This window comes from Neophocaena asiaeorientalis, unplaced genomic scaffold, assembly GCF_003031525.2.
Source record: "Neophocaena asiaeorientalis asiaeorientalis breed wild unplaced genomic scaffold, Neophocaena_asiaeorientalis_V1.1 scaffold357, whole genome shotgun sequence".
Taxonomy (NCBI): domain Eukaryota; kingdom Metazoa; phylum Chordata; class Mammalia; order Artiodactyla; family Phocoenidae; genus Neophocaena; species Neophocaena asiaeorientalis.
The window spans coordinates 3,696,626-3,723,944 of record NW_020173270.1 but is presented as its reverse complement, the minus strand read 5'-3'; the positions used below and the strand labels follow the sequence as shown (position 1 = coordinate 3,723,944).

The window sequence follows — 27,319 nt, the reverse complement described above, 5'->3', positions numbered from 1 at the left end:
GTTTTGCTGGTCCAGATTCCTCCTTAATCAGTGTTCTAAGAAGAACAAAAACCAGGGGTAGGTTGTGCTCTGTGGTTCCACACTGATAGCACCTGTCTTACATTCCAAAGTCGCCTCACTGGATTGGATGATGCCATGTGGTAGCTAAGGGACTCTCCCACGGGCTGAGCAGCCCCCGACTCGCCATAGTAATGGCGTTGCCAGTGGTCCCGTCTGCCTAGTGCGCAGAGCTTGTGTAAGGACAGTGGGCGGGGCCCCACACCCCAGCCGGCTTTGGGTACTGCTGGCATCTGGGACAAGAAGGGAAAGTGTCTGGTTTGGAATGAGACTCAGGATTTTGTTGCTGTCGTGTTTTTTACCTGAACTTTTTTTGTGATAGGTCGTAGCAGTTGTGGTAGGAATTTCTGGGTTAGTGGACTTTCTTCTACCACCAGAGCTACAGATTTGAAGAATCTTTTCAGCAAGTATGGGAAGGTAAGACCGGGGATGATATTTTTAAGCCCATGCAGTATGGCTTCTACGCGCAGATTATTGTCCCCATGCAGTGAGGACTTAGAGTGACCGTGCCGCTCTTTGACTTCACATTGCTCGTGGCAGGTCCGCCCCTCCACGGGGAGAGATGCAAGCCCAGTGGGAGTTCCCAGAGCCCACGTCCACTTTGTATTTCTCACCTTTCCCCGGCCCCCAAGCCACCACACGACTTGATACCTTTCTGAATCCATTTCTCTGGCTTTAGGCCTTAAATCCAGGGAGGGCTGTGGAGGGTGGAGCAGAGGGCAGGGTGGGAAGGTGCTGGTAGCATTTTCGTGAGATGGTGGTGATTACAGAATGAAGCTGTAGACACGGTTACAAACAAGATCTGGGGAGCCTGGCCGGTGTGGACAGCTATGGGCCCCAGCTCTGCCGCTCAGAGTTGTGTGGCCAGGGCATGTCGCCTCTCCCGTGTGAACCTCATCTCGTCACCTGGGGGCCCTCAAAGTTGCTGCCTCCTTCCGATGGCGTGTGTAACTGGAGCAGAGCTGATGGTGCCCTGCCTCTGCCCACCTGCTTTCACCCCCAGCTGGGTAGCTCTGGCCCCCTCTTCTCTGCCACCCCTGCCTGTCTCCCTCCATCCTCAGCCCAGCAGGGGTGGCCGTGACGCCCAGGTGGGCCACCTCCCCGCCTGAGTGCCAACTGCAGTCCCCCGTGTGTTGCCTTTAGTTCCTCCTCTTTCTCCCCCTTCCTCTCCCCCTTCCTCTCCCCCTTCCTCCCTATGCTTCCTGGACTCGCTTCCAGATAAACCGCTGCACCTGTGCCTCCTTGTCGCTCAGTCAGCCTTGGCCAAGTGAGACTTAGCACAGGCTCGTGTTCGTAGTAAGGGTTCAGCAATGATAACTGAGAAAACCAACGTCATTTACCTTGGTTGTTGACATTCAGGAACTAACAAGGAAAACTAAACTTGACATGTTTCTCAAAATGACTCACAACTCCCTGGGCCTCAATAATACAAGGTGGGACCCTTTTCTTGATTCTGCTGTGGCCCTCAAAGTAGATGGCTGCTCTCAGCAGGGAAGTGTCAGCCTGGAGCCTGCAGTGTCTTGGGTTCACTGCTGGCTCGAATAAGGGACCAGACCACTCTGAAACCTTCCTTTGGGGGTAAGACTCCATGTGGCACAGTGAATCTGAATACTGGCCATGGCCACTGGTTCCAGTGGGACCTCTCCTGAGCTGTGGTGCCTTCTGCCATAAAAGGGTGTTCCTAACTTCAGCTTACTGAGGTTGTTGGGAGAGTTAAATAGCATATAAGGATGTATCTGTAGTGCCTGAAACATCTCTTTGAATTTGTTTTGTTAGGAGTAGGATGGGCTCTTCATTACAGAGCGCTCTTTATGAACCTGTCCCGTCGCTCCTTCTGTAGATATGTTTTCCTACTTCATTGGCCACGTAGATGACTGCATATTCAGAAACATTGCTTTGCAAATTTTACATAGTGTTAACGGCATGCTGGCCGGACTCTGCCTTCTGCTTCACTTTCTCTGTCGTCCACGCTGTCATCCTGGTGCCTAGAGGAGCAGGCAGGATGGAGGAGGAGCAGCCAGACAGGAGCATTACCCTCCCCAGCCTCTACCTGCTACTTGTCCACCTGTCCTCAGCGTCTCTGGTGGGGGGCGGGGGGGGGCGCAGCATGAACTGCAGTGTCGGGATCTGTGGGCGGGCTTCGTGTCCGAGCCATATTTGTGTGCTTTCCTTCAAGGTGGTGGGCGCCAAGGTTGTGACCAACGCCCGGAGTCCTGGAGCTCGCTGCTACGGCTTTGTTACCATGTCCACCGCGGAAGAGGCCACAAAATGCATTAACCACCTGCACAAAACAGAGCTCCACGGGAAGATGATCTCAGTAGAAAAAGTAAGGGGCTGTTTTCTTCCCGGGATGTGACCATGTTAGGAAATAAGGTAATACTTCCACCTGATTCTCTTTTTCAGGCAAAAAATGAACCTGCTGGGAAGAAAACTTCTGACAAAAGAGAAGGGGAGGGGAAAAAAGAGAAGTCTAGCAATGCTGACAGGTATTACTCTTCCCGAGGGGATTGTGGCCAAGGTGACCCTTTTCTTCATTTCACGTCCTTCACGTTTTCCACGGATGGGGAAGGCTGTGAGGCCGTCACCCCCTTTACTTTTCTGCATTCGTTGAGGACGGTTTCACCACTAGTCCTGGGAGATGACTCCAGTCCCTCTGCAGGCTCCTTGTTCTCCATCCTATTGATGCCTTTGAGGCAGCCTCCTCATCACTTGGTGCTCATTGCAAGAGTCCTGTCATCGTCACTGGCTTTTTTCCCTCGATATCTCTTCTCACCCACTTGTGTCTGGGGTGTTATTTTTAGATCTGCAAACCTTAAGAGAGAAGAGAAGCCTGACAGAAAAGATGATGCTAAAAAGAGTGAAGATGGAAGTGGAGAAAAGAGCAAAGATCAGGATGATCAGAAACCTGGCCCTTCAGAACGATCTCGAACCACAAAATCAGGTAGCTGACCGATGGGTATGGGAGATTTCACCTTGTGTTCTGTTCCTAGCTGGTGTGGTTAGTTGGCAACACAAACTACATTTGTTGCCTATGGAGTTGATTGTTGTTCCTCATTTGGAGGTGCTGCTTCTTATCTTGCTCCTTTCTTCCTGTAGGAAGTCGAGGAACTGAGCGGACTGTGGTGATGGATAAATCTAAAGGTGTACCTGTTATCAGTGTCAAAACATCAGGATCCAAAGACAGAGTGAGTGTTCCTTTCCCACCTAGGGTATTTATTTCCTCTGACGTTCCTATGTGTGTTTTAGGGGCTTCTTGAGCTTGAGAAAAGTTGTCAGCCTTTTCAAAATGTAGGTTTTTTTGAACTTTAAAAATGGGAAAGTTTAAAAGCTTTGCTTCATAGTTTGTATGATAAGAATTGTTGCTTTTTCATCTTTTATAACTAATTTTCAAATTCAGTTATGGGAGTGGTTGGCTATGTTTGCCTGAATCAGGGTACAGTAGTCCATTTTCCTTGCCAGCCTGGAAGTTTCAGCAGCTCTCATCGTGCATTCCTAAACCCCCGTGTGACCCAGCCAGCCTTCCGGCCCGCCTTTACAGCCAGTCCATACTCTAACTACTTGCAGATGCTCCACAGAACACGGAATCCACAGAGTGCCAGTCTTAGGTTCTTACCACTTCACTCTGCCTGCCACTGGGGTCATGGGTAGCTGTTGATATTCATACGTTCAACTTTTGACAGGCTTACAACTTTGATGGATGTGGGTCCAGGTCCCCAAGGCTACCCACATTCTGAGATCCACTGGGGGCCCCCCTGGACTCAGCACATAGTTGTAGTCACAGTCAAGATTGGCTTCAGTGATGGCAGAGAGGATACAGAGCTGGGCAAGTGGGGAAAGACAGGTGTGGGGAGTCTGGAGGGGACACTGCCGGCTCCTTTGTGTTCTCCCTCCCGTGATGGCTCCCGCAACAGCGACAGTGCAGCCGCTTGAGGGTGATACTTCTGCCCAGGGAGGCCCGTTGTAGCCACAGCTCCCAGGGTTTTTACTGGGGCTGGTCACGTAGGCCCCTCTCCAGGCAAGTACCGAAGGAGAGCAGGTTTTCAGCAGAAATCATCGTTTGCATGGTCTGGGCACAGTGAACCACCTTTGCCAGTTAACTCTTGACTAGGGACACTCTGAAAGCCAAGTTCTCTAACACCAGCCTCAGGCCTGCCATGTTAACCTGTGCTGCCCAGAAGATAAACCGTTTAAGCTTCTGAATGTTGTGGACCATTTGCAAGCTGACATTTCTATTATGGCATTTCAGTCTGCCTGTGTTTGTGCAAATATTTTACTGTGTTAGGGCGGTTTCCCCTTACTTTATAATAAATGATGTAGAATGGCAAATTGGAAGTGTGAATTTGAGGGCTGAGGCGGGTAGATCTCAAAAAATAATGCAGTTGGCACAAATAAGGAATCCTCAAACATACCAGAAGCAGCCTCAATTGGGCATCGCTGCATGTTTAATATTAAAGAATGTGTTTGGGACGCAAAAGACAAAGTGAAAAAAAATACTTTTTTATCTTACAAAAAGTTTCTGGTAAGATACTCGTTTCCATTTGACTAGTGAAAGAACTCGATGAGTCATATTTTAGCATTAAATGGTAATGACAGTCTGTGACTGAATTACGATAAGCAAACATGAAGTTCCTTAGGAGAGAAGGCTTTGTTATCTGATTGTTTCGTTAAACGTTCATCTTCTCTTCTGATCTTGGATGCTTGGACCTGGACACACCTGATTCTTCCTGTTGTTGTTTCTACCTTAACTTTTCAATGTTTCTTGGTGAACCAGGTTTCCAAGAGCCAGGATCGCAAATCGGCTAGCAGGGAGAAGCGGTCTGTTGTGTCCTTTGATAAAGTCAAAGAGTCGAGGAAGTCACGAGACTCAGAGTCCCGCAGGTGAGTCAGAATCCAGGAATGTGGACTGGTTTGGGTGTTGCCGTTGACTGGTGATAACTCTGTCCTGGGAGGATATTTTCAAGTCCCCTGTGGGTGGAATATTGCTTTAAACTTCTGCTCCTTTGGCTTTTAGTTCACAGACTTCCTGTGCACTGGCTTCCTTCTGTGACTTTTTTCAAACTGTTTTCTCAGACAGATATTTTGAAGATTCTGGGAGGTAGCAATGGCAGGGAGATGGAATGCTTTCCTGGGACAGTAGTGCTAGTTAACAGAACATAGCAAATTTGCTCCAGAAGCTGTGAATAGGGAAAAACAGTAGGACAGACCCAGTGAGAGAGCTGAGAGGTCCTCATCCTTAAATAAGCCCAAGACAAGGTCCTCATAATTTTTAAAAACTAAACAGAAATGACGTCGATCACGTTGAGTGACAGTTAATGTTTCCTATCAAGAAAAAAAATTTTAACTGTAGTTTAAAAAGTAAGAACCATTAGTAAAAAGGCTAGCAGAATGAGACTGAGAAAGGGGGCAGGAGCACTGTTTTCTGTAGTACGCCGTACAGAACTTTGTGCTGGAAAGGGAAAGGCAGTGGGCAGAGAAAAAGTGTGGTTTTGATGAAGTAATTAGCAAATGAGTAGAACTGACCCGTGTGCGTGTGGGAGTTTAACATGATAAAAGTGACATTTCCCACTAGTGAGAAAAGGACGGGCTCGCCCCAGAATGGCTTCAGGTCACTTGGCTGTGCCTTCGGACAGTCCTTTGGATCTCTGGCTCACATCACTACAAATTGTCAACATAAACTGCTGGCTGAACATAAACATAAAAATTAGTTATCCGTGTAATGCAAAAGTAAATATATTTATGAGTTTGAACTTTTGAAAGGACTGAAAACTTATAAAGGAGAGGTAGACTAAATTAAAATTTCTATACAATGAAAGACCAAAGAGAAAGTGCAGAGATGTGTGACAGATGGTAGTAAAGGTGTTTTTGAAATAGATAAAAAATAACCTGATAGAAGATGGACAGAAGGGGCTGTGTACATATGGTCATGAAACATGAAACGTCGTTCAGCCTCACCAGGCATCAGCGACATGCAGGTGAAAACTGCAGTGAGACTGGTTTTCCATCCATTATTTTGATCTGAAATACAGTGGGGGGAGACGGATGCTTGTAGTGGTGGGAGTGACCTGTCCGGGGGCACAGCAGCCTGGAGAGCGGTCCCGAGGTAGCATGGGCTTCTGAATCCTGGTGTTCCAGACCGAGCAATGCCACTTCCCCCAACTTGCCTGAGAGGAACCTGTGCTAAGAAAATGGGGCGGGGTGGCCATTTCCCTGAGGCTGGGTACAACCAGAAGGCCCACGTCTGCGAGTGGTCATGTAAACTGTGGCCTCTCACTCCGTGGGCTCCTTCCCAAAAGCATGCCGTACATCTGTCGAGGTGGGGACACACAGGGTCCAGGACATGGTGCCTGAAAGCAAGGAAGCTGCAGCCATTTTTTTCTAAGACGCAGACACAAAGTAAGGCAAGATTAGACATTTCTGCTGGTATGATTATGTGTCTAAACACAGAGCAGAGGATAGACAGGAGACAACCTGGCAGCTGTACACGGAGACTGGAGGGAAGCGCGCTGGGCACCATCAGTATCACCTGCAAAAGCAGGCTGTCAGTGCCCTCAGCCTTGGCGGGGTCCTGCACAGCTGGGCTGCGTCCACCACCCAGCGGCCGCTGGCCCTTGTTGCTAAGTGTATCTGCAGCCCGGGCCCCCCATCCCACCCCAGGGCGGAGCCGTGGCTCCATCCATAGCTCCCCCTGCTGGGAGAGGCCCTCAGCACTGGGCGCTGCTGCGGCTCCTAGGCCCTTGCAGCCTCTACTCTTTGCCTCCAGGGTGCGCGAGCGCAGTGAGCGAGAGCAGTGCATGCAAGCGCAGCTGGAGCGGGAGGAGCGCAAGCGGCTGCTCATCGCCCGCGAGAGGCTGGCTTTCCACAGACATCGCCTGGAGCGGGAGCGGCTGGAGCGGGAGCGGCTGGAGCGCGAGCGCATGCGCGTGGAGCACGAGCGCAGGCGCGAGCAGGAGCGCATCCACCACGAGCGCGAGGAGCTGCGGCGCCAACAGGAGCTGCGCTATGAGCAGGAGCGGCGGCCCGCCGTGCGGAGGCCCTACGACGACGGGCGGTAAGCCACGCCACTCCTAGCCGCCGCCCCTGAGGTGGTCCCTGGTGTTTAGAATTGTGCTGTGGTCCCCAGAGTCCTGTTAACACAACGATTTTTACTTAAAAGGAAGCACAGGTACTTGTTAGGGTCAAATTTGGTATTACTTCATCTGGGAACCTGAGATAGTTTGAAATCGGTGGAGAAATGGTTGGATAAAGTGGTGCTTATTAAATCATTAGGTTCAGGTCCCAGCACAGACTACCGCCCCCTCCCCCAGGAAGGAGTTCAGACACCCAGAGCAGCACATAACACATGGGGCTGGGCACGCGGCCAGCACCTCCTTCTGGGCACCTTCCAGGTTTTGTAATCATTGCAGTAATTTGTGTTGGTTCATTCTGTTAATGAGATTGGTTTTAATTCCCCAGACATGCTGATGTGCCATACAAATACTAAAACACTAACCACCAGTGACAGGCCTGTCTCAGATCTTGCTGTCAGGAGTCTGGGGTGATAATCCTAGCAATGATCCTGTCCGCTTTTCCACATGCATTGTGTCTTGGGGCAGACTGCCTGGTGGTGTGTGTTTGTTCCTTTGCTTTAATCTTTCTACTGGCATGGGTTAGAGAGGTCCCTGTGTAATGTAACAGGGAGACTTCTGTAAAGTGCCTTTAAGGTGTCTTAGGACTTTTCATGCATTTTACAAGATACTGAGGGGAGAGTCTGTTATGGTCAGAAATGTTTTTGAACCAGTACATTTCAAGTGCTACTGAAAGTCCTCCCCACCTGGTGTCTGCTGGGTCAAGTCTGCATTGGGATAGAAGGACAGCAGCGTACTAATAATTGTCCTGGTAGACTGGCCGACCCTCATGGCCGTGAGAGGTTCCCAGAGGGGATCTGCTGACACCCACTTCACTGATGCCCTCCTACAGGGAGACCTGAGCTTTTCTGTGGGGGACGAGGGGCATGTGGGGTAAGAGAGAATGGAGCCCTTCAGTCACATCCCACGTCACCCCTCCAGGCACTATCAGCTCATGTGGGCGCTAATGATAAAGTTCCTTCTCGTTCTGTGAAGTGATAGGGGCAGTGGGAGGGTCAAGTTTACCAGCTTCCGCAAAGGTAATCTATTTGGAGGGGGAAATGCACGTCCTCTTTCTTGCTTCCTCTCCTAGGCGAGATGATGCTTACTGGCCAGAAGCTAAGCGGGCCGCCCTGGATGAGCGTTATCATTCTGACTTCAACCGCCAGGACCGCTTCCACGACTTTGACCACAGGGACCGGGGCCGCTACCCTGACCACTCAGTCGACAGGTCAGCCACTGACCCTGCTTGCTTGATGCATGTTTTCTTTGTCTTGGTTCATTCTTTTCTTTTTTTTTAATTTTTTTTAATGTGGACCATTTTAAAAATCTTTATTGAATTTGTTACAATATTGCTTCTGTTTTACGTTTTTCGTTTTTTGGCCCCGAGCCATGGGATCTTTCTTAGCTCCGCAACCAAGGATCAAACCCTAGGCCCGTTCGTTGGAAGGCAAAGTCTTAACCACTGGACCACCAGGGAAGTCCCTGTCCTGGTTCATTCTTCATGACAAAGAGCTCAAGTGGCTCTTCTAGGTTCTAGGCTTCTAGGTAGCCAGCCCACTTGAACCAGCAGAGTGTGTGTGAATTACCTGGGTTCAAGTGGAAATGTATTCCGTTCGGGGACTTAACCAACCTATCTTTCTCCTTATGCTTTCATTTAAATTGCTTTTTTCAGGAGAGAAGGTTCAAGGTCAATCATGGGAGAAAGAGAAGGACAGGTAAGTCAGAAGTTGTGATTGTAGCCACAGTTTTCCCTGTACAGTTGGTTCTCTTCCCTTTGCCTGCCTTCTTCCTCCTCCACCTGAGTTAGAGGAAGAACGAGTAAGGGAGTGCGGCACCTGCAACGTTCTGTGGGATGACCGTGTGAATAGCTTGTGCTTTGTGCTGGCCCAAAATTCAAACAAGTATTCTGAAGCCTTGTTTGGCTTTGACCCTAAGGTTCTATACACCTTAGTGACTACACCGGTAGTAAAGTGCTGGAGAGCCTTGCATGAGGCTGGCAGGCTCTGTTGGGAAGTGCCTTGTGACCCACAGCACTGACTAGACACGATGCCTCGTGTCACGGAGCCCGAGTGCACCTGGAGTGTCAGTGGTCGCAGGGTTAACCCGCCTCCGCTGAGCCTCTGGAAACAACTGAGTCAGGCCCACATGTTTTCTCTTTGCAGGATGAACACATTAGAAAACAAGCTCAGTTTTCTCCTTTTTTCCTATCTTACATTTAGATTGAGAACTTCCCCAAAGAGCCTTGACTTCTTAGTGGGTTTCCTTGGAGAATCAGAGGGATGAGGGAAAGTTGTGGTCAGGGCATCATTCTGGCAGAATCGCTGCCCCGTGGGTCGGTCTTCTCCCTGACTACAGCACAGACGTTCAGTCCTATCCTCCCTCCATGCCTGAGAACATGGCTGGGAATGGCTAAGCTCCTTGACTGCATCTGAGGAGTTCGCTGCCACCTCAGGAGCAATTCCATGACCCTCACGGGATTCCTGTTTCTCTGCTCCCAGGCATAAATCTCCCATGCAGCTAAATGTACCCCTAGTGTCATGGGTTTCCTTTGGCGGAGACGTTGAGCACAGTGGTTAAATGTCCAGGCTCCAGAATCAGGACCAGGGTCACATCGCCATGCCACCACTTCTGCTGAGGCTGTTTCTCCAGCTGTGAAAGGAGGGGAGGGAGGGTGAGGTGGAGTGGGGGGTTAAATGAGATGACATACGTGTCTGCGGCAAGTGTTTGCCCAGTCCTGCCGTGTTGCTCTTGATCATGGATAGCTATTCTCATCTGATTAGATAGTGCTCTCCTGACTGAGAGGAGTGTTTGTGTTCTCACATCCATAATCACAAGTAAGACACAACTGCTGCCCCGAACAGCAAATGGTGACATCTGACACAGAAAGGGAAAACCAGCACAGGCCTCAGGGCCTTGTTGGACTGGTCCGTGGGTGGGTGGGTTGTTAGACAGGAGAAGGTTGGTTAAATTTTAAAACACCAGGGAGAGATGGGAATGGGCTTTAAATAACTAGGTCTTGCTGAGATGAACTTCCATCCTTTAAATGTTTGTCTGATTAGTCTTCAGAAGGCTATTGATAAAAGGTCATTCTTAAATGTTTGTCCAAAATGAAATGAAGCTGTGTAAAGCATGAGCTATAATTTTTTTTAAGTCAGTGCACTTTGAAGGTTGTTCATAGAACTACTTGCGGAATCCCATTTGAGAGCCCTTGTTACATTTGTCAGCACTGACTTTCCTGGACACGTTGGCTTGTGATTTTGCCCCTTGAAGGAACAGTGTTCTATTTTGTCTATCTTGTAAGATTGACCCCCTTTTGTTGTGTTTAGGGCGGTGTGGGCACACATTTGGGGACGAGCGGCCGTGGGGAGCAGGCAGTGGTGCTGCCTAGTGCGCCGAGGGCCATGAAGTCAGGGCTCCCGTGTGGAGCCACCGTGTACCTGCCCTGGCCCGGGAGATTCCCATGGATGCAGACGGGGACAGGGCCGCTGGGGCGGGACCCCAAGGAGCTTCGTTACCAGGACGCCTTTCTCCTTCCTTCTCAGTTAGACCATAGTCCTGGGGCAAAAGCCCCAAAGCCACAGACCAGGTTTGTGGAACAAGAGAACAGGGCTGTGGAGCCAGAGCCACCTCGCCAGCTCCGTGAAAGTCAGCCTGGGCCTTCTTGCAGCCGGCAGGGACGGGCTTGGGTTGAAGGGAAAGGGGCTAGAGTATGAGGTGTCCTCTTTCATCCTCCTGGGGTCTGTGCCGGCCAAGCAGTTCACGTGGCCATGCCACTGAGTAAGCCGCTGGGCTGCCAAGGAGTCGTGTCTGGACAAAGCAGGACAGGATGCCAGGCCCCGGAGTGAATCATGTCAAAGGATCCCTGGTGGCTCTTCTGCTCTGGTGGCTCCCTGATTATATTCTGAGCGCACAAGCACCTGGCACAGCGTGGTCCATTCCTGGTGTGGGGCAGTCGCTCAGCCCCAGCACGCTTCAGTTCATTGGTGCCTGAATCTCTGCCTTCTGATTAGGGAGAACCTAATTTGGTCTTGGGCTCCATGAGCACTGCTCCTCCCCAGGCCTTGAGCAGACTTCGGGGGTGCGGCTGTGTTGTGCCAGCTGAAGGGTCCTGTGTGGCCCCAGACAGTGTAAAGAAGGCCTGCGGGCACTGTCTTGGGCCTGCAGGGGCTCCTGTCTGAGTCATTGTCCTTGTCATTATTAACTTGTTGCTCCAAAGGCCCTGGGATCCAGGGTTGTACTGAGGCCTTCTTTCGTTTTGACCCTTTAACGTCCAGCATTACCCCGAACGCCACGGAGGACCAGAGCGCCACGGACGGGATTCCCGTGATGGGTGGGGCGGATACAGCTCTGACAAGAGGATGAGCGAGGGCCGGGGGCTGCCTCCTCCCCCCAGGTTTGTGTCTCACGTCCCATGGTGCCCGCCGGGGCCTCTCACCCAGCTGGCAGGATTGGTGTGTCTGGCTGAGGACCCCTGGTCTTGGGCATAAGCTGAGTGCGGGCCCAGTGCACTCGCCACGGCCCAGGCTGCCTCTGAGTTCTCTGAGCAACATCAGATCGAATGCCATTTCCGTTCCCCCACAGCACCCGTTGCTCAAAGGGCTGGGGTCACAAAGTGCTAAACGCACCCTCTCAAACCCAGTGCCGTTGCTCTCCTGGAGGGCAGAGGTGGGGGCAATCCAAATCAGAGATGTCTTTCTCCAAGGGGCAGACGTGAGTGGGGGGACCACAGCCGAAGAATGGAGGATGACCGTGCGTGGCAGGGCGCTGCTGACGGAGGCATGATGGACAGGGACCATAGGAGGTGGCAAGGTGAGGACTGGCCCTTGGCCAAGGCGCATCTGTCTCGGTGGAGAAGCATCCGGGAAGCTGGGGTTGCCCCTGCTGTACGTCGGGCACTGCTCGTGAGGGCGGGAGCAGCTTTCTCTGCTCTCCCTAGCGTGTGGCCTTGCTCCTTACGGCCTGGGTGGGTGAGTGGGTGAGGTCTGGCACAGGAGGTGTGCCACAGGTGCCGTAGCTCCTCTTCACCATGACTTAGCAAGGAGAGTGGGTGTGGGCAATCCGTGTGCTCACACATCCTCCACGGACTGACCTGTGGCTCAAGAAAGGGACTGGAGTTGTCTGAGCCCTGTGTCTGAACTTGACGTCCTGTGCCTGGAGGCGCTGTGTGAAAACTGTTCCTTGTTTTCCAGGCGGTGAGAGAAGTATGTCTGGTCACTCGGGGCCAGGTCACATGATGAACCGGGGAGGCATGTCGGGGTAAGGCGCATTGTCACCGGTCTTGTCTTTGCTTGTGGGCTCGCATCAGTGAAGGTGCTGTGTGCTTGGGTGGGTGTCACTGCTGCTAAAAGGAAGGAGGCCCCAGAGAGCACAGGCACAGGGCAGAGCCCACTGAGTGAAAAATAAAAATATTTTGCCTTTGTTTCAGGCGTGGCAGCTTTGCCCCCGGGGGGGCCTCTCGGGGCCATGTGATCCCTCGTGGCGGCTTCGGGGGCCAGAACCGGGGGAGCCGACCCAACGACGCCCGCTTCACTCGCCGCTACTAAGTGCTTGGGCTCCTGTGTTATGTCACGTGGCAACAAGAATATGTTCTGTTAAGAGTTCCCTTAAACTGTGTACAATAATTTTTTTTTTATCTGCTGCCATATTGTAGCTCAATACAATGTGAATTTGTTTTTTGTTTTTTTTTGGTTTTTTGTAATAAATGTGTTTCTGTTCACATACCCTTTATTTAAAGCGTCGTGTCTTTTTATTTTCACGTCTTTAAGTAAAATGAAATCATACTCATAAGTGCTAAGCCACAGCCCTTCTTTCAGGGAAAGAGGATGGAAAGGGGCAGCTTTCGGGGACTGTTGGGTTTTCCAGAAGCACTTTGCCAGCAGCACACACCTTCCAGCCTGCGTGAGCCTGGGCCCAGAGTTCATAGGACCGTCTGGGTCGTGTGTCTCAGCCGTCTGGCCTTCCTCAGGGGCCTTGTGACATACCTCAGATGTTTGTTCCAATCACCCACATTTTGCCTCCATGTATGACACCCTTGCTGAACGGGCTGTTTTGTGGGTTTTGTGTGGTAAAATACACGTAACATGAAATTGACCATTTTAACCATTTAAGGGTAGAGTTCAGTGGCATTATGTACATTCTCAGCGTCATACAACCATCCCCACCGTCCATCTCCAGAACTTTTCTTTCTTCCCAAACTAAAACTCTGTCCCCATCAAACACTCAGTCCCCAGCCCCCTGGCCCCCACCACCTACTTTCTGTCTTTGAATCTGACTCCTCTAGGGACCTCGTGAGTGGGACTGCATCCTCGCGGGGAGGAGAGATGACCACGTGTGCCGTGAGAGGAGCAGAAGAGCTGTTGGACACCAGGTGATGAAGTCCACCAGGTGATGAAGTCCACCTTGGGGAGTGGCAGGGGCCGGAGAGGAAAGAGGAGCCGGGACAGAGGAGTCCGAGTCGGGGCGGGGGGTCTCACCCCACATAAGGTGCAGGTGTGTTCAGGGTTCAAGTGCTGCCTGGACTCCAGGGGTGGCTCGGTGGGACAGTGCCACCTCCCCAGGTCAGCTGTGTTCCTTGTCTCTAGGGGCCCTGGGTCTGTATGGATGGGGCTGGGGGCAGGCCCCCCTATTAGGGGAATAGTGCTCAGAGGCCTGCCTCTTGGCTCCATCTCACACTCAAGAAGGGTCTGGCCCTGTCTGAAGGCTGAGATGTACCAACAACCAAGGCTAACCGGGCCCCTGTCCCCCCAGGGCCCAGACAAGGGAAGACAGACACAGGACCAGGCCTTTCCACCTGTTGGCTGAACACACCTCCTCCACCAGGCCAGGCACATCCCCCTCCTAATCCCTGTAAATTTATACCGCACGTGGCAAGAGGGACCTGCAGACAGGATTAAATTAAGAACCTTCATATGGTATCTGGGGTTACCCAGGTGGGTCCTTGTAAGGGAAATAGGGAGAAGGGCAAGAAGGGGACACGACAGTGGAAGACCGCACTGCTGGCTGTAAGGACAGAGGAAGGGACGCCAGCCAAGGATCACAGTGGCCTCTAGGAGCTGGGAAAGGCAGGAAACGGATTCTTCCCAGAGTCCAGAAGGAACCGGCCATGGCCACACCTGGGTTTCAGCCCACTGAGACCCATGTTGGACGTCCAACCACGAGGTGATTCTGTCCTGCGAAGACAACTGGCAGCACCAGGAGACATTTGCAGTTGTCATACGTGGTGGGTAAGGAGGCACCGCTGGCATTTTGGGGGTTGGAGGCAGGGATGCTGCTCAACACCCCGTCCCTGGGGTGGCCCCAACACGGATTTATCCTTCCCAATATCAGTGATGCCAAGCTGTGGAAATCTGCCCCAAGGTGTTGGGCGCTGTGATGGGGCACCCACAGGGCACTGAGGAAGCCCAGAGAGGGCACTCGAGGAAGGATGGCCTAATGAGGGGCTGCAAAGTTGTGGGCAAAAGCTGGCGGGAAAGCCAGCTGTGTTCTGGGAACTGAGGGCCGCTGGGCTGGCATATCCAAGAAGGACTGAGGGGAGGCAGGGCCCCTGAGGAGTCTGGGCTCACAGGGAGGGCGGGGAGCTGCAGGTGTTTGAACAGGGGGTGACGTCATCAGACATGGTCTGGGGAACAGATGGAAGGGGGCAGGCCTGGAGGTGGGGTCAGCAGGGAGGTGATCACTGGCAACAAATACAAGTCGATGGAGAGGAATAGGGGTCTGACTGGATGAGGAGACAGAGGCAAGAGCAGCACTGGTCTCCAGGCTGTCAGCTTGTCTGTGTGGACAGTGGGAAAGCCATGGGGTCAAGCAGAGCCCATGGCTAACCCTGGGCCAGTGACCATAGGCTGGTTTCAGTGCTAGAAAACACGTGCGCGCGCGCACACACACACACACACACACACACACACACACGTCCCCAGGGCAGCTCAAAGACTGGCTTCCTTTCCTGTGCGCTTTTCTGGGAGGGTCGTGAGGCTTTAGGGAGCCTCGTGGAGCACATGGCACCACCCCAGCTCCCTGCGCCCTGAGCACAAACCCCTCCTGTATTCTCCATCTGTAAAAAATGGGCCCATGAGGCTGCTGGAAGGGCTCTGTGGACCGAGAGTCAGGCTGGGACAGCTCACAGGGCTTGTCCTTGAACTCGGGATGTGCCCTCAGCCTCTGAAATGGCCAGCACCAGCTCCCTCCTCGGCAGCAGAGCATCAAAGATGGCCCCAGGCCCCACCCATCCCACCCTCATCATAGACCCGCTCCCACCTCCACAGGGGCCCAGGTGGCTTTCAGGTGACACACAGGACATGGGAGACCCCACCTGGAGACCATTCCTGGAGACCAGGGTGGCACAGGTCACTCAGGGCTCTCCCTCCCCAAGCACCCTGCCCTCCCCACTCCTCCCTGGCCAGATGCATGGATGGACACATGCTGGCTTCTGCTCCCAGGCGAGCCTGGGAAATGCCCTGGCCTCTGGTCTCTGTTTCCCTCATCTGTAACAGTGCTGTCCCCTCCTGAGTCATGTCCCTGGGTGACTTCTATCCCCTAAACCAACTGACATGAACTCCGGAACTCTTGGGAACAGCGGATCCTGTGCCAGCTCAGGGCACCATTACCCAGGCCTCCTCCCTGTTCCCAGGGCCAGTCACTGGCTCCCACCCAAGCCCACCTCCTACCCTGTCTGGGGCAGAGGTTTCCTCCTGCCGTCACCATGGTGGGATGCTCTGTGACTGGGTGCTGGGGATCTCACAGGGAGCATCTCAAGGGCCCACCCTCCCCAGAGCTCCAGCTGGACAGAGACACATTTAGGTCACCAAGCAGCTGACACAGCGGGTGTCAGAGAAGGCTTCCCAGGGGAGCAGGGAACATCTGGAAAACTGGGCCCTTGTGGGCCAGGGAGACTCCCTGCACGGCCATGACCGCCAGGTCTGTGCTCCCCAGGAATCCCCAGGTTGTGGGGAGAGGGTGGAATGAGAGTGGAAACCAGGTGAGGGCTGCAGGTGAGGGCAGGAGGACAGGGACTAGACTAGGCGGGCAGATCAGTGAGCCGAGCAGGACAGACAATCAGTGGCTCTGGGGGCTCCCAGCTGTGTAGACCAGCCCTTACCCCCAGATTGCCCCACCCTGTGCTCAGCCCTCCAAGAACTGAGAAGACCCCAGACGCAGATGGGCCCTGAGCCCCAGGGCAGTGGTCTGTTCCCACTCACCATACAAAGTCGAGGGCCCACCAGTGGGCAGGGCCCAGATACAAAGGAGTGAACCTTGGCCTTCGGTCAAGGTCAGGCCCTGAAGAGCCCCCAGGAGCCAGCAGCCCACGCCCCGGGGGCCAGCACACAGATCGGGGAACACTTCCAAGTCCTTTATTGGGCCGGCAAGGCCGGGAGCTGCCCTAGGAGTGGGGTTCCAGTCTGGCGTCCATGGCGCCCCAGCCCCTGTTCCCGCCTGGGGCAGGCAGCTTCCTCTTGACAGGCTACTTGGTTCGCTCCTTCAGGTATTCCCAGCCCTCCTTGGAGTACTCCCAGGCCTTGGAGGGGGCCACGGACAGAGCGGACATCACCGTGATGATGCCTGTGGGGAAGGAGGGCCCAGCGCTTTCAGCAGAGAGTTTGAGAGGCACCACTTCGGCTCTGTCAATTCCATGCAGGGAAACAGGTGGAGGCCACATATTGCTCCCACCTCCCTGGAATTTCCACTCCCTTTTCTCTTTCAGATCCGTTGGGGGCAGCGGGGCGGGGAGGCGGGGGCAGCAGGTGCACACAGAGCAGGAAGGAGAGTGATGGAAAGGCATGGCCAGGAAGGGAGGTGGGAAGTATCTGGGGCCACTCTCCTGCAAGCAGACGGACCAAGGCCTACCTGAATTCCAGGACTCGCGGATGTGAAAGTTAAACTTTGGAGGGGCTGGGAGCTGGGAAGAGAGGGGAAGAAGGGGCTGGTGAAAGGGGAAGGCCTGGTAGCCCGCGCCTCCCTCACAGGCAGGGAGAGCAGCACATGCCCCAGTGTGGAGAAAGCCAAGCAGGGCTGGAGGGACCGGGGATCAAAGGCCACCCCAGAGCTGACGCCCCTGCTCCCGCAGAGCCGTAGCCTCAATCCAAGCTTGGAGTACCTGGGGTATCTTCAGGCCTGTCTGCTCGCACACGTACTGGCTGAACTGGTACACGGCTGTGGGGACCACCTCCTCAGCTTTCTGAAGGACCGCCTGGCTCTTGTCGCTGGGCCCCAGCAGCTCCTGGTCGTACACCAGGTAGACAGCGCCCCCAGCCACACTGCCCTTGATGAGGAACCTGCAGGCAGAGAAAGGAATCACAGCAGCTCAGCAGATTCTGCGGGCCACCTCCCGGGTCTAGGACCGCAGGTATGGGGGTGAAGGTTAGACCCCTAGGGGAAGGGGCGTGCCCACAGTCCAAAGAGTGACACACCTGAAGCCAGGCAGCTAATGCGGGAAGCACAGGGCATTTTGGGAGCCCAGAGGGGTGCCTGACCCACAGCACTTAAGGCGTGCAGGGATACTCAGCTCCATTTAACTGGTAAACTGAAGCCTGGAGAGAAACAGTGTCACTAAAGATCCCGCAGAGGGCAGGGAACAGTGAAGACTTAAGACTCCTGACCACCTTCTACCTTCCAGCCCCGAGGGATGCTCCGCGAGGAACCCGCGGGGGTTTTCTAAGTGTCCCTGGTCATTTCCTGTCATACGCAGCTCTGGGTGCGCATTAACCTCCCAACAAAGGCGTGCGGCATTCCCATATTACAGAGCGGGCAGCTGAGGCTCGGAGGGGTCTCGGGTACAGAGTGGGAAAGGCACGGACTCGCTAGGAAGCGGGAGGGGGGCGAGAAGCTCCACCCTGTCTGGACAGACACGGGAGACCTGACACTACGGGCGCCAAAAAGCCGATCGGGAGCAAACCAGATGGAGGGTGCTCGCAGAAGGGAACATTCTCGGGGGCTTGGGGCCCTCCTGGTGGCCCCACGAACCTCATCAGCGACCACACTCCGGATACCATGACCGCTCCGCTCCGCGCGCAAGGACACTTGGCTCGCCCGTCACTTCCGGTTGCGCCGTCGCAGAGGCCTCTGGGAGGCGTAGTCTCTTGTCAGCCGCAAAGGCCTCCGGGAGTCGGAGTCTCGGCACCTAGACAACAGAAAGAGGTTGAGGTCTCACTGCAAAATAACTGCGCGAAGCTTAGTCCTCAGGGCCCAGCCGCCGCAAAGCTGTCTGGGAAAAGTAGTCGGCAAGTCACGTGAGGCGCCGGACGGCTCGTTTAGCCGCCAAGCCTCCTGGGAAATGCAGTCGGGGGCGGCACGGCCCTCGTGACGTGAGGGAAAGAGGAATCGGGTGACAAGAGTGGGGCCTGAGGGGGACCCACAAGATGTCGTCTCCCGCGCCGGCGCGGGGGACTAAGGGCCCAGGCACAGGAAGAGAGTGCCTGGAAGCCGGTTGTCACGGCAACACGAGGGCTGATTTGTATGAGAAAGGCGGGCCTTTAGTCACGTGATCAGGTCAGTGGTTGAGGCCAGAGGAGAGCTAGGCGGGAGGCTGTTGCCCGGCAACGCCTGGGAGCGGAGTCCCCACAGTATAGCCTCTCCCCCCGAGGAGGTGGGCTCGGAGTCGCGTGACTCAGACCCTACGGGAGGGGGCGCGGTCGGAGCCTGGCGGACGCAGTGGTGAAGTGAGGGCAGAGGGGCGCACGCGTGGCTCCTAGGCCCGGACCCCAGCCCCGCTGGACAGCGGGAGAAACTGAGGCCTGAGTGGGTGAGTTCGCGATTGGGAGAGTGCAGTGAGTCGCACGCCCCCTTTGTCCAGAGGGGAAACTGAGGCCCGGCGAGGTCAGGGGGCCGGTGGGTTCTGCGAGGATCGGGTTTCCTCCTTTCCTCCCCCATCAGAGCCTGGCTGTTTCATCCATCCATTCATCTATCCGCCCACTCACCCACCCAGTTTGCCAGCCAACCCCTGCGAGGGAACTATGGTCAGGGCCAGTTTGAGGAGAGTGTTGAGCTGTGGGGCTTCAGGGCTTTCCCTGGAAGTGGGGAGAGGTGGGAGAGTGTTCCCTGCTGAGGGGACGCTGGCGTGACTGGGTTAGGGCGAGGAGTTCCCTTTTCTGAGAACTGATAGATTCATGGATAGGAAGTGGGGAAGATGAGGATGGACAGAGAGCCGAGGCCAGACCTGCTGGGTCTCGTGGGCTGAGGTGAGGAGGGTGTGGTCTCCATCTGGGGCAGTGGTGAGCCCTGGGAGGGTTTGGAGCAGGAAGGGACATCTCAGATGTTTTTGGACAAAGATCCCTATGGCCTTTCCTCTTTGCCCCATGCAGTTCAGAGGATAGAAACCCTAAGATGTGATGGGCTTGTGCCCTTTTCAGGGGAGATCCATGACCCCCTTAACTTTAATCACCTGGCCTGTTTATATCTTTCACCTTCTCCCTGGAACAAGTAAATGACACGGGCACCTCCATCTCCAAGCCAGTCCCGAGTGTCTGATTCCTTCTGGGTGTCTCCAGACAGAGTTATCTTTCTGGGCTCCCCCACCTCTCACCTCCCACCTTCCTCATATCACTCTGGGTCAGTCTATCTGTTGAGTACCTACTGCATGTCTGGCAGTTCAGGGCACAGAAGATCCAAAAGGGAGCAAAACAGAAGCAGGTTTCCATTTCCTTTCTGCCCTCATGGAGCTGAGTCTAAGGGGAGAGAGGGATCCTGAACAGGTAACAAATCATCAAGATGATTTCAGGGGATGACAAGTGCTGAGAAGGAGAAAAATTCTACAGGTAAGAGAGAGGGAGTGACCAGGAACAGAGGTGCTTTAGAGAAGGAGGCCAGGGAAGTGCCCTCTGAGGAGGTGATTTTTCCAGCCAAGACTTGAAAGGGCAAGCCATTGAGTTGTATTTGGGAATACAAAATACAGCCTCGTAGAGGGAACAGCCAATGCAAAGGCCCTGAGGCAGGATGGTGAGTGGCTGGTTCCAATGAACAGTGAAGAGGCTGGTGTGGCAAAGCAGAGTGAGCAAGAGGGGCTGGTCCAAGCAGACCCTTTTTGGTCACCAAGGCTTTTGTTCTAAGTGAAACGGGCAGGGTTTTCAGTAGGGGAAGAAGATTGCTGCAGTGGTTCAGGTGAGCTAGATGATGACCTGGACCAGGTGGTGGCTCTGCAGATGGAGAAGAGGGGGCAGGGCCAGGGGCATCACCACTGGCTCTTCGAACAAAGACGCCGTTGGGGAAATGGGTGTGACTGGGGTGCGACTGTGGGCCAGGCCTGTGCCGGCCCCTCCTCTCTCCTGCTGCAGGCCCAGGGAGGGCCATGAAGGTGCTGCTGCTCGTGGGGCTGGGAGCCCTGTTCTTTGCCTATTATTGGGATGACAACTTTGACCCAGGTGAGTGCCTGGGGGTGGGGGTGAGAGGAACGTTCTGGCTGTCCTGTCCATCCCCCAAGCTGACCACCCCTACTCACTGCCAGCCAGCCTCCAGGGAGCCCGTGTGCTGCTGACTGGAGCCAGCGTGGGCGTCGGGGAGGAGCTGGCATATCACTACGCGCGCCTGGGCTCCCACCTGGTGCTCACTGCCCACACCGAGGCTCTCCTGCAGAAGGTGAGACAATCCATCTTTTTTTTTTGTGTTTGAATACCTGCAAACATTCAGGCTTCCTGTGTGGCCTTGGGTAAGTCACTTAATCTCTCTGAGGCTTAGTTTCCTCATTTGTAAATCAGAGACAATAAAAGGACCTTCTCCTGGGTTGTGATGTGGGGTTGAATCAGTAAGACAGTTGTAAAGCAAGGACTGTTCCTCACTAAATAGGAGTATTGATAGTAACCAAAGGCTGTGTGGATAGCTAGGGTTCTCAAGTTCAAAACAGCCCAGTGTTATTTCAAGGAAATGTGCAGCTCCTGGGGATGAACCTTCCAAAATTTCAAGAGGCCAGAAATCTCAAGATTTATTTGAAATCTGCGTTTTAAATGTTGATGGTTGAACAAGCAAAATGTCCCCTATTCTGGCCCATGGGCTGCCAGTTTGCTACCCCAGTGGTAACACTTCAGGCATGAGGTTGAATGGAACCTGAGGCTCATAGTAGGGGAGGGGGCTTCAGGCTGGGGCCCCTTTAGGGCTGGCAGGTGGAGGGGGGCCAGCTGGGGTGGAGGGGCCCACGGGCAGCTCTGGCCCCCCCCAGGTGGTAGGGAACTGCCGGAAGCTGGGCGCTCCCAAGGTCTTCTACATCGCTGCGGACATGGCCTCCCCTGAGGTGCCCGAGCGCGTGGTGCAGTTTGCGCTGGACAAGCTGGGTGAGGGGCGGGGCCTGGAGTCTGGGACCTTGGCCTAGGCCTTAGGGGCACGACCCAAATTGGGGCGGGGGTGTGGTAGTAACGGCCGTCTGAGGGCGGAGATTTATGGGTCCGGGGGCAAGGCTAGGGGTGGCGCCTCATGGCATTCGGTGGGTGGAACTCTGGACCGGGCCTCATTAGATCAGGGATGAAGCCTGGTTAGGGAGTAGGGCGGGGTCTCTTTGATCTTAGTTGGGGCGCTACCTGGGTCAGAGCTCATTGTGTCAATGCTCTGGCCGGAGCATCGCTAGTTCAGGGGGCAGGGCTATGGGTGGTGTCTCATAGGGCGCGGGGGGCGGAGCCTTAAGGACAGCTCCGGGCTGATGGGCCTCTCCGGGCCAGGAGGGCTGGACTACCTGGTGATGAACCACCTCGGCGCCGCCCCAGCAGGCACGCGGGGCCGCAGCGCCCAGGCGACACGCTGGCTCATGCAGGTTCTCCGCCCCTCTGCGGCCCCGGTTCCGCCCTCCCGCCAGACTCCACCCTCTCACCATTCCTCTCTCGGGCCCTGCCCTTCCCAGCTCCAGACCCCAACTTTCCTGGTTCTAGGCTCCGCCCCAGGCTGGTGTTCCCCCTCGTCCATTCAGAACTCTGCCCCAGTCCTCGAACCCCGCCCCTACATACCAAGGCCCCGCCCCCAGGCTCTAGGCTCCGCCCCTGCCCCTTCTGGCCTTCGGTTCCTCCTCCGCCCGGTGACTCGCAGTCGCCACCTCCAGGTGAATTTCCTGAGTTACGTGCAACTGACTTCGTTGGCGCTGCCGAGTCTGACTGACAGCAAGGGCTCCCTGGTGGTAGTGTTCTCGTTGCTAGGTGCGTGTACGCGGGGCGGGGAGTGGGGAAGCCATGGGGCCGATGGAGGCGAGCCTGGAGTGGGCAGGAAGGCTTCCCGGAGGAGGAGCAGCGGCGTGTGGCCGCTCAGCCACTGCCCTCCCGCGCCCCCAGGCCGCGTGCCCACGTCCTTCTCCAGCCCCTACTCGGCGGCCAAGTTCGCGCTGGATAGCCTCTTCGGCTCTCTCCGGCGGGAGCTGGACGTGCAGGACGTGAACGTCGCCATCACCATGTGCGTCCTGGGCCTCCAGGATCGCGCCTCGGCCGCCGAGGGAGTCAGGTGAGGCCCAGGACGCGAGCCGGGGCCAGGCTGAGCGGGGAGGGGGTGTGGGGGGCCGCTCAGCCGTAGCCACAGTCCCCACCGCACCCTCCTGTCCCCAGGGGCGTCACAAGGGCCAAGGCGGCCCCAGGGCCCAAGGCAGCCCTGGCTGTGATTCGTGGCAGCGCCACGCGTGCCTCCGGCGTCTTCTACCCGTGGCGCTTCCATCTGCTCTGCCTGCTTCGCGGCTGGATGCCACAGCCAAGGGCCTGGTTCATCCGCCAGGAGCTCAACATCACGACCCCCGCTGCTGCCTGAGCCCCTGGGCTTAATGCCCCTTCGTCTTCCCAGAAGAAGACCCTCCAGCCAGTCGTCCTGGAGCCCGGACAGACACCTCTGAGCAGGTGGCCAAGGGCCAAAAGAAAGTCATCAAGACAGAAAAGTAAACCTGAGAAAAACTACCAGCACCTGAAAACAGTCAGAACTCGAGGCGTGCCCGGCATCTTGTCAGGGACTTGGAAGGCAATTAAGTACCTCCGTCTTCTCAGCTGTCATTGATGATATGATTGCTGCTTCCATTTTGCAGATGAGCAAACTGAGGCTCAGAGAGGCTGTGTGACTTGCCTCAGGGCCCTGGCCGCGTCAAGCAGGTCACAACACTACTGAGCCACCCTTGGAACCCTCTCTATTTGCGACCTGAAACCACTGCGTCGCTGATTTGTTCTTTCCACTCACTCAGCCTCGGAGCATCCCACAACCATTTCCCCGAGCAGGGGAGCCCTCGAAGCTGTCGAGTTGATGGTGGGGTCTGAGGAGGGGGAAGAGGAAAAGAATGTTCTGGGCTGGATCCAGCCTCCCATTTGATAATAAAAAGCTTTCTTCCTTGCACATCTGTTCAGACTCCTTGGTCCTTCCAGTTTGCTGGTGGCAGGAGGTGAAGAGGGATGTGTGTATTGGTGCCAGAACTCTCACCTTCATTTCACAGGTGGAGAAACGGAGGCTGAGAGACAGGTGGACGTCATCCAGGAAGTCAGGGATGGAAGGAAGTGTAACCGATTGTGGGCCAAAGGCTATATTTGCAGCACGAAGAACATGGTTTGTGCACCAATAATGATAGCCTGCATCAGGCGCTACGCACTTGACATTCATGACATCTTCACAACCAGAGGTTAGTGCTACCATTGTTACCATTTTATGGATGGGGAAACTTAGACGGGAAGTCAGAGGCAGAAGCTGGGATTCTGACACCAGACTGTCCCTCTTTAAGGCAACGTGTGGGCTGCACCTGCACATCACTGGTATTTAGATTCATGAATTAAAAATTGACACTTTCCTTAAAATGGTAAACCAGCAGTGCTCGCATAAAGAAAAAGCAACTGTAAAGATAAAAACTAAATGAAAGCAATGTTATTAAAACAAAACAATGTTTTGAAGAATGAAACAATGTTATAAACAGCTAGCTATGGGTGGGATAGGGAGGGTGGGAGGGAGACGGAAGAGGGGGGGTTATGGGGATATAAGTATAGCTGATTCACTTTGTTATACAGCAGAAACTAACACAACAATGTAAAGCAACTATACTCCAATAAAGATGTTTTTTAAAAAAAAAAAACTAGTTGCTGTTGGCTGTCCAAGCCTCCAAGATTAGCAGGTGATCCAAGGGCTAACCCCAAACAGACCAGCCTCAAATTCATACTGTCTCTTGGAAATAAATAGGATTGAAAGATAAAAACCAGAAAAAAAGAATATTTTTTTGTTCCCACCACGCCTCCTATCCCTGCACCTAAAATTACATCGAGTTATATCAAGTGCCACCAGGGGGCACTATATCACAACGCTTTCCTTAGCTCTAGCCCAGAGCTTGGCTTCATATATAGTAAAACCAATTTCTCCGATTGTGGAAATTTGAGTTTGTGCCAGTTATCATATCTTGCTCAAACAGTTTGGAATAGGTACTATTGTTGCCATCATTCTATAAATGGAGAAATTCGAGTAGTGGGAGCTGAAGTCTCTGGCGCTGGGACAGCCAGCTGGCGGCAGAGGTTGGATTTCACCTCTCAACCCACCCGCAGAGGGAGACACCGCAGCAACAGCCACGCCCACCCGGTCCGACTACTGGTTTGGGCCCGTGAGGATAAGCGCGCATGCTCAGGGGGCCCCACCGGGACGCCTCCAGCCGCCAGGGGGAGCCCGCGACATTCCTGCCTCTCTGGCCCGCGCCGCCCGCGGGTCGGTAGAAATCCCAGAGTTCGGTGCGTTTGAGGCCCTTCCGTCGCGGCAGCCATTGAGGAGCAGCAGGTTAGTGAAGCCCAGCGCGAGTACCATCGGCTGCCATCCGGACCCTTGGGGCTCCAGTGCAGCTCGGGGGTTTGGTTGGGTGCAGCGAGCAAGCCCGGGGGAGCCGAGGCGCGGGGTTCCGGGCGGCGGGGACCGAGCTGGGACTCACCTCCACCCCTCTCTCCCCACCCCTGTCCGCAGCCATGGCTTTGCGCTACCCCATGGCCGTGGGCCTCAACAAGGGCCACAAGGTGACCAAGAACGTGAGCAAGCCGAGGCACAGCCGCCGCCGTGGGGTGAGTGCCGGGAGCGCAGTCGGGAGTCGAGTCCCGAGGGCAGTGAGGAGCCCTGGTGTCTTGTTTGTTTGCGGTACGCGGGCCTCTCACTGTTGTGGCCTCTCCCGTTGCGGAGCACAGGCTCCGGACGCGCAGGCTCAGCGGCCATGGCTCACGGGCCCAGCCGCTCCGCGGCATGTGAGATCTTCCCGGCCCGGGGCACGAACCCGTGTCCCCTGCATAGGCAGGCGGGCTGTCAACCACTGCGCCACCAGGGAAGTCCAGCCCTGGTGTCTTAAACGGAAGAAAGGGGGTGTCAGGCTTGCGCAGAGCAGTGTGAAGATGCCGGTTACGCGCCTGCGCGGCGAACGCCCGCCAGGGCTAGGTAATGGGACCCACCTGGCCCGTGGATTCGGAAGCTGGGGCAGGAGCGAATTGGGAGCGAATTTTGACGCATGAGCAGGAGTTTGCCGAGTAGAAGGGTTTCTGGATCGGGGTTGGAATGTGGAGGGAAAGCGGATTCCTTGTGTGTCAGGTTGAGGAATCGTAGGCTCATGGGGGTTTATATATTTCTTCATTAAGCGGCCCCGACTCCACGGTGCCCAGCTTGTGTCCAGGGCGAGAGGGTTCTGGGCCCGTGGAACACCCTGTGCAAAGGCCGGGTGTGACGTGCCACTTTAATGTTGATAAGATTGGGGACTGGGGAGGATTTGGGCTTCCCTTGTTAGCAGACATACAACACTCCACCCGGAGACCCCCTCCGAGCCCCGCCCTGACGCCTCCCTTCTCCCGCAGCGCCTCACCAAGCACACCAAGTTCGTGCGGGACATGATCCGGGAGGTGTGCGGCTTTGCCCCTTATGAGCGGCGGGCCATGGAGCTGCTCAAGGTCTCCAAGGACAAGCGGGCCCTCAAGTTCATCAAGAAAAGGGTAGGTAGGACCCCTGTTAGGGCCGGGGTGGGACTTGGGGCTTAGGCTCACGGCCCTCCTTGCCCGGCAGGTGGGGACACACATCCGTGCCAAGAGGAAGAGAGAGGAGCTGAGCAATGTCCTGGCCGCCATGAGGAAGGCGGCAGCCAAGAAGGACTGAGCCCCTCCCCCTGCACACAATAAAACTTTTCCAGAAACTTGGGGTTTCTCTGCTGCCAGTGGGAAGGGGGTGCCACCTGCTGGGCACACGGGTACCTGGGCACCTTGGTGACAGGCAGGGTGGTGAGCACAGAAAGAAGCCACAGCCAACCGAGCCGTACTGGAAACGGCTTTTAATCATAATTCAATAGTCAGTGATTCAGCCATGATTGAGGTCGGGCTCCAGGCCTCTCCTGAGCTTCCTGTGGCTCAGCTGCCTGGAGCCTCTCCCCTGAGCGCAGTTCCAGCCCCGGCGGGCCCAGCGGTGCCTGCGGTGCCCAGAGCCGGCGTCACCGCTCCACAGCCAGGGCCTCGGCCTGCTCCTCGGGGAAGGCGATGTTGAAGATCTCGCGGTAGTGCTCCACGAAGTGCACCTCCAGGCCCTCGGTGATGAAGGCTGCCAGGTCGCAGAAATCCTTCTTGTTCTCGGTTGGCAGGATGATGCACGTCACTCCAGCACGCTTGGCCTGGGATGGGCGGCAGTCAGGTCAGTGTGGGAGGTACGAGAGGGCTGGGCACGGAGCCAGGTTTCCAGGGGCCACCCTGCTGAGGACACTGAGGCCCAAGGTAACGTCACCAGCCTCTGTTCAGTAGCTTGGCAGCAGGAACCCAGGCCTCTCCTAGTGTGCCGTCACCCCAGAGGCTCTCCCCACCCCCAAAGGTGTCTGGAAATACAGGAATTATGAGGTCCGTGGTTTCTGGGATTAATCAATCACAGCACCCACTGCTTTACATTTAGAGGTCTGGCACCTAAAAATGCACAGGAACTGAAGACTGCCACGCACCCTGTCGCACCTGGGGCCTCTGAGCTGCTGTCCCTCAGCCTGACTCTGCCCCTTGGTGGACAAGGGTCCCCATGTGTCACCATGTGTTGCTCTAGGGATAGCATGCAGTGACTCACTGAACCTCTCACTTTGCAAGAGGGGAAAGCAAGGTGCAGAGAGCCTCCCACACACCTTGCCTGGGTGTCCCTATCACGGGAGCCCTATAGGGAGCCCTTCCCTGTGGGCAGCTGGGGCTGCGGTCCGTTTGAGGTAGACAGGGAGAGGCCTGGGGGCTCAGGTGAGAGAGACTGGGGTGCTGCCAGGAGCTCGGGGG

At 55.1% G+C, this 27,319-nt stretch overlaps 5 protein-coding genes across 8 annotated transcripts in view; 3 read left to right on the top strand and 2 right to left on the bottom strand.

Annotated features, from left to right (window-relative positions):
- Positions 1-12,890, top strand: part of SAFB (scaffold attachment factor B) — a 34,463-nt gene extending 21,573 nt beyond the window's left edge. The window contains exons 9-21 of one of the 2 annotated variants that reach the window (XM_024745749.1): positions 380-474; positions 2,234-2,383; positions 2,461-2,543; positions 2,859-2,998; positions 3,154-3,242; positions 4,829-4,935; positions 6,818-7,105; positions 8,254-8,391; positions 8,836-8,878; positions 11,438-11,556; positions 11,872-11,972; positions 12,353-12,419; positions 12,589-12,890. In XM_024745749.1, coding sequence (XP_024601517.1) covers positions 380-474; positions 2,234-2,383; positions 2,461-2,543; positions 2,859-2,998; positions 3,154-3,242; positions 4,829-4,935; positions 6,818-7,105; positions 8,254-8,391; positions 8,836-8,878; positions 11,438-11,556; positions 11,872-11,972; positions 12,353-12,419; positions 12,589-12,706 — 1,538 coding nt within the window. In that variant the 3' untranslated portion in view covers positions 12,707-12,890. Of the gene's footprint in view, positions 1-379; positions 475-2,233; positions 2,384-2,460; positions 2,544-2,858; positions 2,999-3,153; positions 3,243-4,828; positions 4,936-6,817; positions 7,106-8,253; positions 8,392-8,835; positions 8,879-11,437; positions 11,557-11,865; positions 11,973-12,352; positions 12,420-12,588 lie in introns of both variants that reach the window. The other variant, XM_024745748.1, reaches the window with a different exon arrangement.
- Positions 12,891-16,493: 3,603 nt separating this feature from the next.
- MICOS13 (mitochondrial contact site and cristae organizing system subunit 13) lies at positions 16,494-18,520 on the bottom strand. The gene is made up of 4 exons (XM_024745724.1): positions 18,120-18,520; positions 17,254-17,431; positions 17,004-17,055; positions 16,494-16,718 (listed from the first exon to the last, which is right to left on the bottom strand). The coding sequence occupies exons 1-4, from the start codon at positions 18,146-18,148 to the stop codon at positions 16,621-16,623; spliced, it is 357 nt and encodes a 118-aa protein (XP_024601492.1). The 5' UTR covers positions 18,149-18,520; the 3' UTR covers positions 16,494-16,620.
- A 151-nt stretch (positions 18,521-18,671) lies between these two features.
- On the top strand, positions 18,672-23,429 carry HSD11B1L (hydroxysteroid 11-beta dehydrogenase 1 like). Of its 3 annotated transcripts, none has more exons than XM_024745721.1 (7): positions 18,672-20,512; positions 20,596-20,726; positions 21,304-21,415; positions 21,797-21,888; positions 22,171-22,264; positions 22,397-22,562; positions 22,664-23,429. In XM_024745721.1, exons 1-7 carry the CDS (start codon positions 20,440-20,442, stop codon positions 22,857-22,859), a joined length of 864 nt encoding a protein of 287 aa, XP_024601489.1. In that variant the 5' UTR covers positions 18,672-20,439; the 3' UTR covers positions 22,860-23,429. The 3 variants fall into 3 exon arrangements, with proteins under 3 accessions (XP_024601489.1, XP_024601491.1, XP_024601490.1); XM_024745723.1 differs by having other exon boundaries at positions 22,893-23,070; XM_024745722.1 differs by having other exon boundaries at positions 22,638-22,842.
- A 1,295-nt stretch (positions 23,430-24,724) lies between these two features.
- Positions 24,725-26,223, top strand: RPL36 (ribosomal protein L36). Its single transcript, XM_024745726.1, has 4 exons — positions 24,725-24,839; positions 25,020-25,114; positions 25,889-26,023; positions 26,094-26,223. Exons 2-4 carry the CDS (start codon positions 25,022-25,024, stop codon positions 26,181-26,183), a joined length of 318 nt encoding a protein of 105 aa, XP_024601494.1. The 5' UTR covers positions 24,725-24,839; positions 25,020-25,021; the 3' UTR covers positions 26,184-26,223.
- A 117-nt stretch (positions 26,224-26,340) lies between these two features.
- Positions 26,341-27,319, bottom strand: part of LONP1 (lon peptidase 1, mitochondrial) — a 21,743-nt gene continuing 20,764 nt past the window's right edge. Inside the window, 1 exon segment of the mRNA XM_024745720.1 lies at positions 26,341-26,688. Coding sequence (XP_024601488.1) covers positions 26,512-26,688 — 177 coding nt within the window. The 3' untranslated portion in view covers positions 26,341-26,511.

Excerpts from the sequence above, each read along its gene's own strand:
- MICOS13 (XM_024745724.1), bottom strand. The coding sequence starts at position 18,148 with ATGGTATCCGGAGTGTGGTCGCTGATGAG. Across the intron at positions 17,432-18,119 it reads GGAGTGTGGTCGCTGATGAG|GTTCCTCATCAAGGGCAGTG; the intron begins GTTCGTGGGGCC and ends CTCTGCCTGCAG. Across the intron at positions 16,719-17,003 it reads CCGCGAGTCCTGGAATTCAG|GCATCATCACGGTGATGTCC; the intron begins GTAGGCCTTGGT and ends CCTTCCCCACAG.
- HSD11B1L (XM_024745721.1), top strand. The coding sequence starts at position 20,440 with ATGAAGGTGCTGCTGCTCGTGGGGCTGGGAGCCCTGTTCTTTGCCTAT. Across the intron at positions 20,513-20,595 it reads GGATGACAACTTTGACCCAG|CCAGCCTCCAGGGAGCCCGT; the intron begins GTGAGTGCCTGG and ends ACTCACTGCCAG. Across the intron at positions 22,563-22,663 it reads TCGGCCGCCGAGGGAGTCAG|GGGCGTCACAAGGGCCAAGG; the intron begins GTGAGGCCCAGG and ends TCCTGTCCCCAG.
- RPL36 (XM_024745726.1), top strand. The coding sequence starts at position 25,022 with ATGGCTTTGCGCTACCCCATGGCCGTGGGCCTCAACAAGGGCCACAAG. Across the intron at positions 25,115-25,888 it reads GGCACAGCCGCCGCCGTGGG|CGCCTCACCAAGCACACCAA; the intron begins GTGAGTGCCGGG and ends CTTCTCCCGCAG. Across the intron at positions 26,024-26,093 it reads TCAAGTTCATCAAGAAAAGG|GTGGGGACACACATCCGTGC; the intron begins GTAGGTAGGACC and ends CTTGCCCGGCAG.